We start from the raw sequence: 19,577 nt of genomic DNA, 5'->3' as shown, positions 1-19,577 counted from the left end.
GCTCACAATTTCCTTTTCAAATGCAGTTGAACAATGAATGTTGGTCTTGTCAATAATTCCCATGTCCAAAGAACAAATACAATAAGAAAATCTCCACTGTAAATGGCTAATCAGAAATTTGAATCCGCTTTCATCTTTATAAATTCAGCAGAAAACTGAGAAGGATTCTTGTCTGAATGGGACTCAGCTGTGGAAGTTAGTGTTATAGACTGTGCACCAGAATTTCAGTTCATTTCGAAATCTATCGAGAGTGCTTTTTGTAGGATTTGGTCAAGAATTCCCAATTTTATTTGGCTTATCGCTTCTAATTTCAGTTCTACACCTTTTAATAAAGAAGAGCTGGCAGCTATCCTGAAGTTTGGAGCTGAGGAACTTTTTAAAGAACCAGAAGGAGAGGAACAAGAACCACAGGTAACTAAACAACAAGGAGTGACCTTTTATTTTTTTTTCTTTCTTTTTTTTCTTTTCTTGTTTTTTTTTTAGTTTAACCCCCACACTACCGCCTAAGTGCGGTAGTGCTTATTTTAGGAGTGACCTTTTATACGCTCATAATACTTCTCTGAGATTAAATGTTTTTAAGCAAATTGCTGGAAACGCTCCTCCTTTCTGTCTGATCTGTTTACTATTTTTCATTTGTGTATTGCAAATATCTTAATTGATCTATTCAGGTTTTGTTACTAATCTTGTCAATGTAGACTCTGATTTCTTAAGATCAGAAGGTTGTGTTTCCTAACATTTCAGTTATCCCTGAGCATTGAAGATGTCTTCCAAAATATCATGGCTTAGGTTTTTCCCTAATAATGATAATTTAACTGGAACCTCTCTATGGTTCTTCCTACTTGTGAATGTCAATGTTGCACTCTTACAGAGTCACTGTTAAGCAGTCATTATGACCCAGATTCTCTGACTCAAACTTAATTTGCTAATGCACTGCAGGATGCTGAACTCCTGACCTGTGTGGTTCCACAGTTCTTATGTGAAATTTAAAGTTCCAGTTGCTGGCTTTATCCTCCTGACCGTGGGGTCAGAAAGCCAAAAGCTTGGAGGATTGGATTGGGTGTGCTATATGTATCATTGCTTTTACATTGATTTACTTAAGAGCTTTCGTAATAGGTGTAAGACCAACAAATCTGGCAAGTAAATTGGCTGAGTGTCAGCCCACAGCAGTAGTGAGTTCCTTGACTGGTATTACAGGAATACCATCCTCCACAGCAGACAGAGGTCATCCTCTCCTGCACCCCAGACCTATGTACCCTCTCTCAACTCACCTTCCACAAACTCCGAGTGGCACCTGTTTATTCATTCCATCTTCCTTACCTATCTTTCTCCACATGCAATGCATACCGCTGAGAGCAGTAGTCCAGGGAAAATGTCCCACCTGACTACAACTCAAAAAGTGATGCCAAAATGAAAGAAACTGTAGGCCTGTACATTTCAAACTAAGCAACAGCTTTTGGAGGTTGAAGTTAAGTAAAAATGAGTTATTTTAGATTTTACAAGACAAAGTCTTGCTTTCTTGCCAATACTTCAAATCCAATTTAAAATATCCTTCTGAGGAAGGGTCACTGAACCCAAAACATTAATTCTGATTTCTCTTTACAGATGCTGCAAGATTTCTGAGCCTTTCCAGTAGTTTCTGTTTTTGTTTAAAACATCTTTATGCTATTTTTGCCGAGCATTTGCTCCTTAATGTTGCTCTAAAAACACAAGAGGAAAACTAGTTTGAAATGTTTTAACACGATTTAAAAGCTCACTGAAATAATTTTGGAAATCAGATGAATACGTTATTAACAATACAGTTATATTTAAAAAGGTAAAATGTATTTGTAGGAAATGGATATTGATGAAATCCTTTGTCGTGCTGAAACTCGTGAGAATGAACCTGGGCCTACTACTGTGGGAGAAGAGCTGCTATCCCAGTTCAAGGTACCAGTAACTACTTAGTGTTGCATTCACTTGGATATGTGAACCTGCATACAATACCCGGAGATTTAACAAGAGCCTGTGCTGCTAGGCTATTGTTAACTTGTTAATTAAACTAATAGTATCACCAGTCTGAAAGTAAAGCAAGAATCGCAGTTGTTCTAGTTTGAAGGCCAAGTCAAACAGTATCTGAATCTTCGGGCAGCTACAATGCTGGGTCTGGGACCAAGATTGTAAGCACTAAAGTCTTTGGTATGTTTCAGAATGAGCCTTGAAATTCCAAGGGTATGTGAGATGTAACTTACATTTGAAGTAAAGCTTTAATAAAAATGAGGAAGAGTTGTCCTAAATGTCGTTATGTGAGGAGTGGAAGAAAGTTTCGGGACTTTGCCAGTTTTTAGTTTGGGAGGTTGTAATTTTCTTAACATTAACACATACACTGCCTTTGTCAGTCAGCCTTTTTAATGATTGCAATAGCTTGCATAGATTAAAGGCCCCCATGCTAGAATATAGCTTGCCATGACACTAGTCTGTCAGCAGACTTAGCGAAAATTATTTCTGGGGAAAAAATTGGTCAAGATGTTCTTTACAGAAATAGTCCAGTTTTTGAATCACTACCCTTGAGATCCTGCCCCTGTGTTCTATTGATATTGATGTCCAAACATAACACATGTAAAAATGTATGTTCACATTAGGGTAAACTGGTTAGTTTAATTTGTTACTGCCATTCTAAACATTGCGAGCTCTTAATATCAATTTTTTTTTAAATGCAGTATGTTATATGTATGATTAACTGATACCTATTCACAAACTTTATAATCAGCCGTTTAGGACCTTGGCACAGTCAGAAGCTCTCTCAGTGTGCTCTCCAGTTGATCTCATCCTTGCTTATCTTTCTACTATCTTCTTTCTCTTCATATTGTCCACCTATTTAGAAACAATAGGGTTCACCGGATAACTACACGTATGAGAATTAAGTATCTGGTTTCTTCAAGTACAATAGTAAATCTGTAATCTGAAAGGATATGGAAGGTTAGTTGAATGTTTTACTTTTTGAGGATCCAGAAGTGCAGTGCCGTGAATTCGGGAAACATTGCCTGTGGTGTTCTGTTTTAGTCTTTTAAGAGACGTGGGTATTTCTGAAAATGCAGTCATTTGTTGTCCATTCCTAATTGCCCTTGGACTGATTAGCTTGCTTCTCCATTTCAGAAGGTAATTTTGAGTCAGCTACATATCTGAGAGTCTGGAAAGGTGGCAAATTTCCTTCCCTAAAGTGTTTGTGAAGTTGCTTGTTTTTTTAGGCAATCATGCCTAATTGTTGGTGTCCTGAATCAACCAGCCTGCTATATCCAAAAGCTTAGCTCATAATTTGTAAAAGTTACAGCAAGAAAGCAGTGTGCAATAGTTTAAATTGTCTATTTGTAGTGTAAGCAATTTAACCACCTACCTACTCAAACCTCCTATTTATATCACGGAAGGAGAGTGGGTAGCTCTGGATCCCAGCTTGGCTTACACCCTATAGTCACCAACAGAAGAATTAGATGTCAGTTTAGTGGTACATTTGCCAATGCTGAAAGAGGTTTGAGCTTCAAGTATGCCTCTTATTACATACAATGATCGTTAATTGCAAAAGATTTACTGCTGAATTTTATTCTCATAATTTTAACCATTCTTTTTCTAGTTTAGTTTTCAGTTTATAAATTAAGCCCAACAAAATTTATTCCATGTAATCCTGTAAAAATCATCCTGGAACTTCCTCCTCTTTCCCATTAGGTAGCAAACTTTTCCACAATGGACGATGACCTTGAGCCTCAGCGTAATATCAAGGACTGGGATGACATTATTCCAGAAGCACAACGGAGAAGGATGGAAGAGGAAGAACGACAGAAAGAACTTGAAGAGATCTACTTGCTTCCTCGAATGCGTAACTGTGCCAAACAGGTAAGTGTTAAAGTACAGGGCTCGGGGCAAAGTGTGGGAAATCTGGGGAAGAGCAGAGAGCTCTGGAAGATTGGGAAACTGGCAGCAGTAGTTGTGAGATTTCCACTTTGTGATTCTGGTGCACATTATCAGCACCTCTTAAGATCTGCAGTTGTTAGATTTAGAGTTAAAGCCAGAAAGATGAAACCAATATTTGAAACTTTTCCTTGAGCTTGACTGGAACAGTTGGAAAGGGCTGGAAAATTAAAAGTAGCAAAGAATTGGTAGGTTGGTGTCATGATTGGTGGCTGGACAGAGGTGGGATCACACAATCGGCATTTCATCTCCGACGTATTGAGGAGACTATTCTGTGAGAAGTGACGGACGTAGAGACAGCAGGACAACATATAGGACATTCTGATCCTCCAGTATGGAATCAAATTGGGTATTCGTACAGGTCTGTGTTAGGACTTTGTTTTGGTTTATGACAGAAAGGTTTTTCACTACATTAAACACTGCAAGATGAAACTTAACTGTACCATGAAAGTGCACTGCTGCCATCCCCTGGCTAAAATTTGTATTGCAGTAACAAGTTAGAACATAAAAACAGGCATAAGGCATTCTGTTTATCAAACCACCTCTGCCATTTAATACGATTATGGCTGTTCAAGCACTTAAATGTCTTTTGACTACACAATCCCCATAATCGTTTATGCCATTTCTAATCAAAAGTCTATCAACATTGACTTTAAAAATAGTCAAAGACTGAGCTTCCGGAATCCTATGGGATAAAGAGTTCTCAAGTTTCACCACCTCCCAAGGGGGGCAAAAATTCCTCCTGAGTTCTAAATGGTATCCCTCTATTTTTCAATTGTCCTCCCTGGTTCTTGACTCTCCATTTACCCTGTCTAACCCTTTAAGTATTTTTAAATTTTCAATGACACTGCTTCTTATTCTTCTGAACTTTAGAGAATATAGATCCAGTTTGCCCAATGTCTCTTCATAGAACAGTTCTGCCATCCTGGGAGCAAGTCTGGTGAACCTTCATTTCACTTCCTCTGTGGCAATAGTATCTTTCCTGAGTTGAGGAAGCCATAATTTCACATAATACTCTAGGTCCGGTTTAACCAAGGTTTTATACAATTGAAGCAAAACTTCACTAATCCTGAACTCTCAGCCTCTTGTAACAAAATATAACATGCCATTAATCTTCCTTTCTAATAGTTTGCTGACTGTGCAAATTAACCTTCAGCAATTTATTGATCAGGGCATCCAAGTCCCTCTGCACTTTAAACTCACTGTTTAAAAAATTCTCTGCATGTCTGTTCTTCCTATCAAAGTGGATAATCTTAATTTTTTCCACATCCCATTCCATCAGCCAAGTTCTTCCCAATCACTATGCCTGTCCAGATCCTCCTGAAAATATTTTACATATTCATCCACGCACATTACTGCTCAGCTTTGTATCATCTACAAATTTGGAAAGATTATATTTGGTCCGAATGATTACTGTGTTTCACATACTACAAGCTTCTCTCACGTCCTGACTTATACCTTTCCCCACACTGCACTGCTATTTGGAGGACTCTTAATCACTTCATCTAATGTCTCTGTCCCTTTGTGTTTCTTACCTGTATCCAAACAGATTTCAAACATTGTCTTCCTGCTCAGAGATCAATCCTTGAATAATTTATTGATCATGACTTCTGCATAATTTCACTTCCTGTTCATTTTTGTTTGTACTTCCTACATGTTAAGTGTGCTTGAATGTTCAAATCCCAGTTCCGATCACCATACGGCCATGCTTCTGTAATGGCAATTAGGTCATACCTATGTATCTTTATTTGTATCTATTGATCATTTCCCTTCTGGTGAATGCTGTGTGCGTTCAGGTAGACTGCCCTTAACTTTATCTTTTTGCCATAATTCCGCATTCAAGACATGCTCAATGCTCAGCTTTGTGTCTGGTCTGTTCTAATCTCTCTCTGTTTTTCTGCTTCCAGCTCAGGCCCCCATTTGGGTTACCTCTCAGGCTGCCATCCCCTAGCAAGCTGGTTTAAACTAACCCCGACTGCACTAGCACATTTAGCTGTGGGGCTATCGGTCCCAGTCCGGTTAAGGTATAACCTTTTCTCCTTATCTAGGTTGTACTTATCCAGAACTGGCCCCAGTGCCTCAGACGTATGGCTCCCTTCCTCTAACGCACATTCTCCAGCCAGGCATTCAAATGATTGGTCCTCTCATTTTTAAACTCATTTGCATGTGGCACTGGAAATAATCGTGAGATTACTGGTCTTGAGGTCCAGCTTTTTAATTTTCTTACAGACTCTCCAAATTCTCCTTTCAGGATCCCTCTGCCTGTCTATACATTCACACCCATGTGGACCATCACTTCTAGCTGATCAATCTCACCTGAAGGACGTACTACAATTTGCATTTTCTTTCACTCTGATTTTGCTGCTAGGAATGCAACAATCGACAATGTCAAATTCTTCATAATGTTCCATTTGACTTGCATGAAAAGTTGAATAGTAGCCTGTTTTCAGAATCATTAGACCATAATCATAAGATAGAAGAGCAGAATTTGGCCATTTGACATATCAAGTATATTCCACAATTTGATCATGGCTGATATGTTTCTCAACCCCATTCTCCTGCCTTCTCCCTCTGTGGTCTAGATCCCCTTTACTAATGAAGAACCTATCGATGTGTCTTAAATAAAATGCAATGATTTGACCTCCACAGCCCTCTGTGTCAATGAGTTCCACAGATTAACCACATTTTGGCTAAAGAAATTCCTCCTCATCTCAGCTCCCTTCACCCTGAGACTGTATACCCTGGTTCTAGTCTGTCCTACCCTCCTAGAAACATCATCTCCATATCCACTCTATCCTAACCTTTCAGTATTCTGTAAATTTGAGATGAGATCGCCCTTCATCCCAGGGATCACTCTTGTAAATCTCCTCTGGACCCTTTCCAACACCAACACATCTTTTCTCAGATACGGGGCCTAAAACTGCTCAATATTCCAAATGCAGACTGTCCAGAGCCTTATACATCTCTGCTCTTGTATTTGAGCCATCTTGAAATGAATGCTGACATTACATTTGCCTTCCTAACTGCCAACTGAACCTGCATGTTAACATTGAGGGAATCCTGAATTGAGTCTTCTAAGTCCCTTTGTGCTTCAGACTTGTGAAGCTTTTTCCTGTTTAGAAAATAGACTACGCCTCTATACTCCTACCAAAGTGCATAACCTCTCACTTTCCCATGTTGTATTCCGTCTGCCACGACTTTGTCCAATCTGTAGCCTGTCTAAGTTCTTCTGCAGCATCCTCACTTCTTCATTATCTGCACCTCCACTATCTTTGTGTCATATGCAAACGTAGCAACAACACCCTCCATTCCTTTGGCCACATTGTCAATGTATAACATGCATAGTTAGGATCCCAACACCTGTCCCAGAGCTCTACTAGTTTCTGGTTACCATCCTTTATCTTCACTCTTTGCCTTCTTTCCCTCAGCCAGTCCTCTATGTATGCTAATACCTTGCCCTGAACACCTTGGGCTCTTATTTAGTGGCATCCTGTGCGAAATCTTGTCACCTTAAGATTCAAAATCCCAATCTGCCTCATTACACAACACCAAATCGAGAATTGCCTGTTTCCACAAGTTGCTGTTTAAACAAAAAACACCTTGTGGACATTTCATAATTTGCTCTTCTTGAGTTTGCTGCCAGCCTGGTTTTCCCAGTCCACCTGCATATGAATTTTGTATGAGTGCTTTTCTTAAATGTCTTTTCTATTTTCTGATTTACTTTGTTACCCACATCTAGTATTTTCCCCAATATCAGCATCAGGGTGACTGGTGTGTAATTGTCAATTTTCACTGCCTACTTTCTTAAATGTAATGAATTTCCTGATTTACTTTGTTACCCACATCCTGATTACTGCTTGAAGGCCTTTACACAACTCGCATCAGGGTCTTTTTTCCCTTTTGTTGTTAATCAACTCTACCCACACCGATTCTATGCCTTCTGGTTCGGTATCACTTCTTGCTATCAACTTAATTTTATTTCATGTCTTACAAATAAGGCAACCTTGCACCCTCCCGTCCCCCTACCACCTGCCTATCCTTTCAATGGGATCCATGCATAATTCTTCCGGGCCCCAGCCCCTTTCATCAATGCCTCTGATGCCTACAATCACATACCTGCCAATTTCCATCTGCACTACAGGCTCACTTACCTTGTGTCTTATACTGCATGCATTTAATTGCAACACCCTTGGTGCTGTATTGACTGCCTCCTTCTCAATGTTGTCCCTTCATTTGCTGTGTCTAATATTAGATTCCTGAAACTTGCCATAACCTCTGTCCTGTTACTGGTTCTGAAAACTTTAATAACCTTTCCTAAGTCCTCTCCCCATCTTTAGCTTCCAATTTTACTCAGCTGAACCCACCTCCCCCTTCTCCTCTATCCCACTCACTATTTCGTGTAAAACCCAGTCAAACCCTAGTTATCAGATTCACCAGGACTCTTGTCCCAGTGTGACTTGAGTGGAGCACATCGCTTCGGAACAGCTCCCTCCTTCCTCAGTACTGCTGCCAAGGTCCAATGAATTTCTCCCAAACCAATCTTTGAGCCATGTGTTTACTACTTTAAGCTTTTTGATCCTGTACCAATTTGCTCATGGTTTAGGTTGTAATCCAGAGATTATTACCTTTTTGGCTCTGATTTTTAATATAGTTGCTCATATTCCCTCAGTAGAACCTCTTTCCCTTTTCTACCTATATCATTGGTGCCTCCGTAGACATTGAGAGGTGGATCTTTTCCCCTCACACTCCAATTTCCTCTGCAACCTAGATGAGAGATCCTGAACCTGGGCACTAGGCAGGCAACACAGCCTTGGGGACTCTTGATCCTGGCCACAGAGATCAATGTCTGTCCTTTTCCGATTACAGCTACATTTCTCTTGAATGGTTCCCTGTACCACAGTACTTTGCTTAGTTTACTCATCTTCACTGCAGTCTCCACTTTCATCCACACAAGGAGCAAGAATCTCCAACCCGTTAGAAAAGCTCAAGGGTTGAGACTCTTTCAGCACTATCTCCTGGATCTCTCCACCTGCCTCGCTCGTCATCATATCCTCCTGTCCCTGATCACCTGAATTTGATGTAGTTTATTTAAGGAGTGTGACCTAACGAAGGAACTGCGCTCCAAAAGCTAGTGCTTCCAAATAAACTTGTTGGACTGTAACCTGGTGTTGTGTGATTTTTAACTTTGCCTTCTGAAACATTGGTAACTCTCCTCTTCCCTGATGTGTCATAACATTTGAAACTCAGGATCCAGCTTATCAATTATGAGCCGGAGTTGATCAAGCAACTAAGTTTTTCACTGTTGAACAACACTGGGGTCCACCAGTTCCCACATCATACCGGCATAATACATTACCAGCCTGGCAACTCTATTTTAATAACTTAGTTCTTATTTTGATTTGTAAAAATTTCGTACTGGTCTTTTACTTGCTAGCCTGTAAGTATTTCCCTTATTTACCATGAATCTGAAAGCAACCTATAATTGTCAAATTAGATGCTATTACCTACCAGTGAGCTTCCAGTTTATCTGTGATGTCACTCTTTTGTGCTGAGTCCCTGATCCTGGCCTGCAATTTATCCTGTTTCCCCAGGATAAAACCCTTACAAGCTATGGGCCAAAATAAAAAGCAAAAAGCACCTCTACCCCTCTGCACTGAATTCCCACGCTGCCCCCAAATTCCCCAAACTACGTTCTCGGGCTGTCTCACTCTCGATGTGATTTCTCCTTCCTGAAGCTTACTGATCCATCAGTGAGGAATTGGAGTGGGTGAAGAATGTAGTTTGAGATTCTTAACTGATTTCAGTAATATAGTTTGTAGTTTATTCAGCTCCTAATAAAGTGCTTTGCCTGTGGCTAGATAGAATGTCAGATTAGTGTTTTGCTCATGTTTCACTCTGTGCTTTAGATTAGTTTTAATGGCAGTGAAGGGAGGCGAAGAAGAAGGCGTTCTTCAGAATCAGATAGCGACTCCGTTTCTGAAGGGAAACGTCCGAAAAAACGTGGGAGACCGCGAACAATTCCACGTGAAAATATTAAAGGTTTTAGTGATGCTGAAATTCGAAGGTATGTTCTAAATGATACTAATTTAATGGAACTCATTCGTTTTCATTATATTACACTAATTGCTTTTATCTCCTCTTTAAAGCTTATTTTGTTAAATATTAGTTGTTTCAAGTTTAGTGGAAATATGTACTCTCTCTATCCTTCTCCAAATCGTGTAATGTTTCGGCTTCAACTGCTTTCTGTGGTAACAATTTTCACAGCTTCACCGCTCTGGGTGAAGAAATTTCTCCTCATCTTGGTCCTAAATGGTTTATCCTGCATCGTCAGACTGATTTCTGAATCTGGACTTCCCTGCTATGGGGAGCATCCTTCCTCCATTTACCCTATGTAGTCCTCTTAGAATTTTACAGCTTATTATGAGATCCCCACTTATTCTATTGAACTCCAGCAAATATAATCCCAAATGATTCAATCTCTGCTCATACATCAAGTCTGGTAAACCTTTATTGCACTTCCCCTACAGCAAGAGTATTTGCCCTCCGATAGGGAGACCAAAACTGCACGTAATATTTCAGGTATGGTCTCACCAAGATCCTGTATAATTGCAGTAAGGCATCCCTGCTCCTTATTTGAAGCACAACATGCCATTCGCCTTCTAGAACACCTGTTCACTGTATGTTTATCCCTGGCAACTAGTGTGCTAGGGTATCTGGGTCTTCTCTCGCATTCCCCTCTCTCAATTTATAGCCATTCAGATGATCTGCCTTCCTGATTTCGATACTATATTTGTCCACATTACACTGCATCTGCCATTAATTTGTCCATTTAGCTTGTCCAAATAACACTGAAGCATTTCTGCATTCCCCTCACAGCTTACCCTCGCACCCTCTTATACCCTTTGTGGCATGTTCAAATTTGGAGATATCTCATTTAATTCACTCCTCCAAATCATTAACAGACATTGTGAATAGCTGCGATCCAACCCCTGATTTTTTTGCAGCATCCCACTATCCACTGCCTACCATTTCGATAAAGATCCATTTATTCCAACTCTTGGTTTCCTATCTGCCAGCCATCTGTTTCAGTTTTAGATATTAATCTCTTACGTGGAACTTTGTAGAAATCCATCTGAAATTCCAAATAAACCACATTCACTGGCTTCCCTTCTTCAATTGTATTAGTTACATTCCTGAAGAATTCCCATATATTCCCTGAGTGATTTCAGGAAGCATGTTTTTCCTTTTGTAAATCCATGTTAACTGTGTCCGCTCTGCTGTTGTTTTCCAAATGCTTAGTTATTATTCTTTTATAATGAGCTCTAGTATTTTCTTAATATCAGCGTCAGGGTGACTGGTGTGTAAGTGTCAATTATCATTGCCTACTTTCTTAAATAGAGGGGTTACATTCGCTACCCTCTAATTTGTAGGAACTGTTCCATAGTCCATAGAATCTTAGAAGATGGCCACCAATGTATCTACTATTTTTAGGGTCATTTTTTCTAGTATTACTGATTTCCTTCAGTACTACCACCTCGTTAAACCCTGTGTTCCCCAACATTTCTCGTATGTTATTTATGTCCTAATTTATCAAGGTAGAGCTAAAATACATGGTTGATTGGTCAGCCAATTTTTCTTACCCATGATAAATCCTCCTTGTCTTCAATATTTTCCCTTCACATGTTTATAAAAATTTTTACTGTCAGTTTTAATTTTCTCTGAAGGCTTACTCTCATACTCTATTTTCTCTTTTTTAATCAATCCCTTTGTCCTGCTTTGCGGAATTCTAGACTCCTCAGGTATATTGTTTCTTTCTGGCCAATTTCTATGCCTTGTATATGGATCTAATACTCTGTCTAATTTCCCCTGTGAGCCATGATTTGGCTAACATTCCCTTTAATGCATACATTCTAATCTTCAGTCTTTTTTGGCCAAATAAAAATTAAATTCCAGTTGACTTGAGTTTGAAATTAGTGATTTGGGTTGAAGGTACACAGTTAATCATATCTGAAAATAGTGAGAAATACGTGATTGTGCCCATTCGAAGTTGTATATGATCTGGCTGAATGTGTCAATGCTATTTTGTGTTTATTAGATTTATCAAGAGCTACAAGAAGTTTGGCGGACCTCTGGAAAGGTATGCAAATGCAGTTTGTGTGCAAGTGGAGCAACTTATCCTGAATTTGTTTTTTTTCCATTACTTATATCAGTTACAAAACTATAAATAGAACTATGCATTGTAACCTAATGGATCGTTCATTCCAGGTTAGAAGCAATTGCACGCGATGCTGAACTGGTGGATAAGTCAGAGGTTGATCTCAGGCGGTTAGGAGAGATGGTGCACAATGGCTGTATCAAAGCTCTGCGAGAGTCCACAGGCCAGGAGAAAACAGGTATCCATTATAGTTCACAATTCATTTCAGAATTATCAATGTGAGTAGAATGATGAACTAAACTTGAACAAATTATAAATATTATAGGTCAATGAGTAGCCCTCTCACCTCCCAGAAGGTTGTGGGCATATGTCTTAGACACCAAAATTGAAGCCCTACCCACTTCAGCTCAGGTTGACATTAAATTCTCTCTATTTTGAAGAAGATCAAGGTAGTCCGTTCCTGTGACTGGGCCAGTATTCATCCATGAACTGGTGCCACTAAAACAGACCAACTGGTCATCATACTATGGCTGTTTTTGATAAATTGACTGCCAAATTTCCTGCATTGCAACAATGGCTACACTTCAAGCCAGTGGAGCATTTTTGGGCCATCCTGATTTTATGAAAGGTACTATAAAATGGATGCCTTTCTTCCTAATCTTGTAGTAGAACTGCCCAGGGAGAAGATAAACACAAGTATTATCGAGAAAACCTTTAGTGGTAAACAGCCTGTTTTGCAGGCTGTTCATTGTGATGTATATATAGAGCTCTACGTTCTGCCTTTTTTTTTAATGCATTCCACTTAAAATATATGTTTATCATCATATTGATTTCATAAAAGTTGAAGGCCAAATAGTACTTTCAGCTTCCAATTTTCACCAAACATTGAGTGATTGTATTGTGTGTTCAAATTTTCCTTGTTTTGAAAACTCACCGCACAAGTTCTTGGGAGATTATTTTTATCAAAAAGTGGAAACTGGAAATACTGCATTTTCTAGTAGCTGAGCGAATTTAGTTTAAACTTGAGTATGTTCACTGGTCTGACCTTTTGGTGTGAATTACAATTTAAATTAAGAAGTTGACATCTTGAAAATGACAGCTGTCCACCGCCTTTCGAAACAACTAGGGATGAGCAAGAAATGGTAGCAAGTCTCACATCCCAAGAATAAGCAGAAAACAATAGCAGGCTATTTATCCCATCAATTGCCATTTCGCTTCGGGTTCTTTCCTAACTTAAAGCAAAGACAAGACATATTTAGTTTCTATTCACCTCACCTGTATCCATGAGACAGCACGGCCAAGAATTGGTCAAGAGTAACTAAGACAAAAATTAAAATGTTTGTTACTTATGGAACCTGATTCTTAATGTTATTTCTTGGATTGAATTGTATTGTTAGTGTGAGTCAGCTTTCTGGTATTATTGCTGATCTGCTGCTCTTAAAGCATGCAAAAGGTCAATCATGGAGTCATACAGCACGGAAACAAACCCTTTGGTCCAACTCATCCTATCTGACCAAATCCTTGCCTGCATTTGGCCCATATCCCTCTAAACCTTTCCTATTCATGTACTTGTCCAAATGTCTTTTGTAACTGTTACAGCATCTACCACTTCTTCTGGCAGTTCATTCTTCAAACGAACCACCTACAATGTGAAAAGGCTACCCTCTGGTTCCTTTTAAATCTTTCTCTCACCTTAAAAATATGCCCCCTAGTTTTGAACTCCCCCACGATAGGAAAAAGACCTTTGCTAATCATCTTATTTATGTCTCTCATGATTTTATAAACCACTATAAGGTCACCCCCAACCTGCTGCACTCCAGTGAAGTAAGTCCTGGTCTATCCAGCCACTCCCTGTAACTCGCATCATCCAGTCCTGGCAGCATTCTTGCAAATCTTTTCTGAATCTTCTCCAATTTACTAATTTCCTTCCTACAGCAAGGCTACCAGAACTGTACACAGTAAAGAACTCCAAAGATGGCCTCACCAGTGTCCTATACAACCGCAACACATCGTCCCAGCTCCCACACTCAATGGTCTGAGCAATGAAGGCAAGCATGCTAAACCCTGCCTTAATCACCTGTCTACCTGTGATGCAACTTCCAAGGAACTAAGTACTTGAACCTCTAGGTATCTCTGTTTGACAGCGATCTACCTAGGGCCCTACCATCAACTAAAGAAGTCCTGGCTTTGTTTGTCTTAGGAAAATGCAATACCTTGCATTTATGCAACTTAAACTCCATCTGCCACTCTTCAGCCCAATGGCCCAATTGATCAAGTTCCCTTCATAATCTTAGATAACCCTTCTGCCAGTCTACTATACCACCAATTTTGGTGTCATCCACAGAACTTACTTACTATGTCTGCTAAATTCTCATCCAAATTGTTTATATAAGGGACAAACAACACTGGACTCAGCACTGATCCTAGTGGAACACCGCTGGTCACAGGCCTCCAGTCCAAAAAACAACCCTCCACCGGCACCCCCTCTCCTACTTTCAAGCCGATTTTGAATTCACTTGGTAAGCTCTGTCTGAATCCCATATGATCTAACTTCTGTAGCCAGTCTACTATGCTGAACTTGTCAAAGACTTTACACGTAGGCAGCATCTACTGCTCTGCTCTCATCTATCTTTTTGGTCACAACTTGAAAATCAGTTCCTTTAATATAACTGAACCCGAATATGATGTCTGGTCTTGAAAAAGAATTTTTGAAATGTGTTCTATATCAGTAATGAAAGTATCTGAATATTGTATTTGAAACAGCTGCAAGGCGTGGGAAAGTAAAGGGGCCAACATTCCGAATCTCGGGTGTTCAGGTGAACGCTAAGCTAGTCATTGCTCATGAAGAGGAACTGGCACCTTTGCACAAATCCATTCCACCAGATCCAGAGGACAGGAAGAAGTAAGTTTTTGTATTAATTAAATGCTATGCTGAATTATTATTACTGCTGTCACTCAGTGTTTCACATTCTGAAGCAATAGTTATGTATCTCAGAAATTACATTTTACAGAAAGAAAATTCCCCGTGATATTCAGTGAACTGCTCAGCTGTGCTACTTAATTAGTAATACCTTAAGCTAAGTGGACTTCATTAAAAAATTGTCTCTTACATGATTCGTTTATATGTTTTAAGCTGAACTGATTTCAAGCAGTCCTATTGGTGTAAGTTTAATGATTGAATTGATTGATTGAATCTTGCATTCAGTTTGAGTGAGGGAAGAGTTGATCCACAGTTAGTCTGTTAAATTTAAATAATGGTGACTTCAAGGGCATGAATGCAGGAGTATCTAATGTGGACTTGCGGATTAGTTTAAGGGTTAAGCTAGTAGCAATCCTTGTGCAGGCATCCTAGATATCTCAGAATTCATAAAATAGATACATTCCAAGAAAGAAAATTCCATCAGTAGGACTCTCCTTCTCTGGTTATCTGAAAAAATTAATGTGATTAGTCTTCCATGATATGTTATTTGGAAACTAGTTTTAAAGTGGGCAGATCCTTGTATAACTTTAAGCGTGATTTGTTTCATTCTAGTAAACCTTTCTTGTGCTCCATCCACAGCCAGAAGATCCTTCATCAAGTATGGAGGTTCTCTAGTTGTAGTCTCGCCAGGACATTCCTGCTCTTGTACTTGAACCTTTTCACTGTGACGTACCATTTGCTTTCTTCACTGTCTGCTGCACCTGCATACTTGCCTTCATCGACCTGTATACCTGAACACCCAGGTCTCGCTGCACCTGCCCCTCCCCAAACTATCGTCATTCGGGTAATAATCTGCCTTCCTGTTTTTGCTAGCAGAGTGGATAACGTCACATTTATCCACATTTTATCTGTCATTAAGTTGACAGAATGGACTGAAGCATCTCTGCATCCTCCTCACAACTCACCTTCCCCACCCAGCTTTGTGTCAACCAAAGCTTGGAGATATTACATTTAGTTCCCTCATGACACCCAATTACCTTAAATCGCATATTCTTTAGTTTTAAATGCTAACCTCTAATATGTTCTCCCTATCAATGGGCGACACGGTGGCACAGTGGTTATGCACTGCTGCCTCACAACGCCAGAGACCCGGGTTCAATTCCCGCCTCAGGCGACTGACTGTGTGGAATTTACACATTCTCCCCTTGTCTGTGTGGGTTTCCTCCAGGTGGGTTTCCTCCCACAGTCCAAAAATGTGCAGGTTAGGTGAATTGGCCAAGCTAAATTGCCCGTAGTGTTAGGTGAAGGGGTAAATGTAGGAGAATGGGTCTGGGTGGGTTGTGCTTCGGTGGGTTGGTGTGGACTTGTTGGGTCAAAGGGCCTGTTTCTTTAGTTTTAAATGCTAACCTCTAATATGTTTCTCTTATCAATTCTATTGGCCCTCGAAAAGTTCCAGTAGATTAGTTGAGCATGATTTTCCTTTCACAAATCTATGCTCACTCTGAATGCTCCTGTCAATGTTTTCCAAGTGCTCAACTAGTAAATCTTTTATATTAGACACTCTGATTTTCCCCACTAACGATATCCGTCTAACCTGTCTATAGTTTCCTTTTTATCTCTGCCTATTTTATATAATGCAGTTGTATTAGCTACTCTCTAATCCATAGGGATGGTTCCAGAATCTAGAGTTTTGAAATACGATCACCGATGTGTCCACTGTTTCTAGGGGCTTCTTCCTTAAGGGATGTAAATCATTGGATCAAGGCTTCTATCAGCCTTTTATCCCATCAGTTTCCTCAACAACATTTCCCTATTTATACTGATGGCCTCTAGTTCCTCCCTCCGATGAGAATCTGTATTCCCCAATGTTTTTGTGATGTTATTTGTAACTGACCTTGTGCAGATCAAAACACAGATCGAGAGCATTGGCCTGCCATCTCTATTCTTTCTCTGGTTCTGGCTGTAGGGAACGTACATTTTCACAAAACATCTTTTGATCTGCACATACCTTCGAAGCTTTTACAACCCATTTGTATCTTTCCCTCAAGATTATTCTCGTACTTTTTTTTCCTCTTAATCAGTTCTTTCGTCCTCTTCTGAAATCTAAGCTGCTTTGAATCTGTGGGTATGCGATATTTATTGTCCATTTTGTACACCCTTCCTTGGATCTAATACCATCTTTAATTTCCCTTGTTAGCTGTGGTCAGGCCACCTTTCCTGTTTGTTTTGTACCACATAGAATGAAAATTCTTGCAGTTTCTTCATTCACTGTTTAAATGTTTTCTGTCGCCTGTCCTTATGTATCCCTTGTGATATTCTGCAATTAATCATGAACTCTCAATTCATACAGTCAGCATTTCCTTGATTTAGATTCAGGACTCTAATCTTATAATCAACTAGGTCGCTCTCCATCTTAATGAAGAACTCTATCATACTATGGTCACTTTTCCCCAAGAGGGCCTTTCATAGTTAGATTGCCAATTATTGCTTTTGCTTTACACAATACCCAGTCTAGGATGGCCTGTTCTCTAGTTTGTTCATTAACGTATTGATTCAGAAAGCCATCCTGCACTTACCTGAGGAATTCTTCCTCTATGACATTGTTACTGATTTGATTGGCTTAATTTATATGCATATTAAAATCATTCATAATTACAGCTGTACCTTTATAGCTTGCATCTCAGAAACAAGTTATTTTTGGAAAGAGAACCATCTAGAAGGTTAGCAAGTGTGCAAGTTTCTTTCAAAGATATACACAGGTCTTTCAGAGAAAAAAAGCTTATGAGAGCAGCGATGCAGGTTAGCAGCCTCCAAAAGGGCTACAAAAAGGAAGCCCTGGATGTTTTTCAAGTTAATCAGAAAAAAGCTCCAGAAACAAAAGTGTCGCTGTGGAAGATATGCAGCAAGGCTATTAAATGCATGGGTTTAAGGAACACACGTTGAGGAGTAAATGAGCTGTCTTAACAGTTTAAATAAATGTCCGATGAAGAGCCCTTAACTGAAGAAGTTAGCATTAAGTGAATAAGGAAGTTTGATAGTATACCAAGTATAGCTGTTTTCTCTGAACAAGGAACATGAAAGTTGAAATGGAGTGGGCGGCACGGTGGCACAGTGGTTAGCACTGCTACCTCACAGCATCAGAGACCCAGGTTCAATTCCCACTTTGGGCGACTGTCTGTGTGGAGTTTGCACATTCTCTCCGTGTCTGCATGGGTTTCCTCCGGGTGCTCCAGTTTCCTCCCACAGTCCAAAAGATGTGCAGGTTAGATGAACTGGCCATGCTAAATTACCCCTAGTGTTAGGTGTAGGGGAATGCGTCTGGGTGAGTTGCTCTTCGGAGGGTCGGTGTGGACTTGTTGGGCCGAAGGGCCTGTTTCCACACTGTAAGTAATCTAATCTTCACTGAGGTTTAAGGTTGTTGCTGAGGATGAAAGGGTTGAAGCTTAATTAGATTAACAATTATTCAAAAAGGAAGAAGGTGGGATGCAGGGAGCTACAATCCATTAGCCTGTCTGTGATAGGGAAGATGTTGAAAACTGTAACAATTCGGCACTTTGAAGAGCTTGAGGTAATCAAGGTAAACAAACTTTGTGAGAGGAAAATCACGTGTAACCAACTTATTGGAGTCCAATGAGGAAGTAGCATGTGCTGTGGATAAAGGGAACCAGTGGATTTACTGTACTTAGATTTCCAGAAGGCATTTCATAAGGTTCCATGACACAGATTGTTTGGAAATCTCATAGTGTAGGGTGTCACTTATTGGCATGGACAGATGATTGGCAAGCTAACAGCAAACAAGAGAGTAGGCATAAATGGATCTTTTACTGATTTAGCAAAATATAATGAGTGGTTTGCCATAGGGATCACTGCTGTGTTCAACTTTTTATAATTCATGTCAATCGCTTGGATGAAGGGACTGAAGATATGGTTGCTAAATATGCTGATGATCCAGCAATATATAGTACGATAAGTTGTGAAGGAGGCTTGAGGCCAGAAAGGAATGTGGATTCGTTAAATGAAGGCACAGAGATCTAATAAATGCAGTATAATGTGTAAAAATGCAAAATTGAATGGTGAGAGCTCTGAGTTGTAAAGGGAGCTGGGTGTTCTAGTACATGAATTGCACAAGATTACTATGCAGGTTTGGCAAGTAATTAGGAAAGCTAATAGGATGTTAATGTTTGTTACAAAGGAAAATTTTGCTTAAGTAAGCAGGTTATGCTTCAGTCTTACAAGGCATTGTCTAGACCACATCTGGAGTACTGTGCAGAGTATTGGTCCCCCTATTTATGGAAGGATATAACTGCAGTGGGAGCCATTCACAGACATTTGCAAGATTAATACCTGTGGTGGGCAAGTGGTCTAATGAGGGAAAAGTGGGCAGGTTAGTCTCATATCCACAGGAGTTCAGAACTTAAGAGGCAGCTTGTTTGACATATTTAAGATCCTAAAGGGCCTGAACAGCGTGCATGAGGAAAGGTCACTTCCTATGGTGGGAAAATGTTGCACTTGGGGGGAATCATCATTTAAAAATAAGGGGTCACCATTTAAGACACAGATGAG

The 19,577-nt window shown here is 39.8% G+C and overlaps 1 protein-coding gene across 2 annotated transcripts in view; it reads left to right on the top strand.

Annotated features, from left to right (window-relative positions):
* The window catches only part of chd1 (chromodomain helicase DNA binding protein 1), a 187,965-nt gene that overhangs the window by 146,148 nt on the left and 22,240 nt on the right, over positions 1-19,577 (top strand). For both annotated transcript variants that reach the window (XM_072583580.1, XM_072583589.1), the window contains exons 21-27: positions 315-411; positions 1,831-1,926; positions 3,697-3,864; positions 9,846-10,003; positions 12,035-12,076; positions 12,205-12,332; positions 14,858-14,996. In XM_072583580.1, coding sequence (XP_072439681.1) covers positions 315-411; positions 1,831-1,926; positions 3,697-3,864; positions 9,846-10,003; positions 12,035-12,076; positions 12,205-12,332; positions 14,858-14,996 — 828 coding nt within the window. The remainder of the gene's footprint in view (positions 1-314; positions 412-1,830; positions 1,927-3,696; positions 3,865-9,845; positions 10,004-12,034; positions 12,077-12,204; positions 12,333-14,857; positions 14,997-19,577) is intronic.

This window comes from Chiloscyllium punctatum, chromosome 2 (assembly GCF_047496795.1).
Source record: "Chiloscyllium punctatum isolate Juve2018m chromosome 2, sChiPun1.3, whole genome shotgun sequence".
In the NCBI taxonomy this organism is placed as follows: domain Eukaryota; kingdom Metazoa; phylum Chordata; class Chondrichthyes; order Orectolobiformes; family Hemiscylliidae; genus Chiloscyllium; species Chiloscyllium punctatum.
Note: the sequence above shows the minus strand (reverse complement) of the source record. Positions and strands in the feature narration are given on the sequence as shown.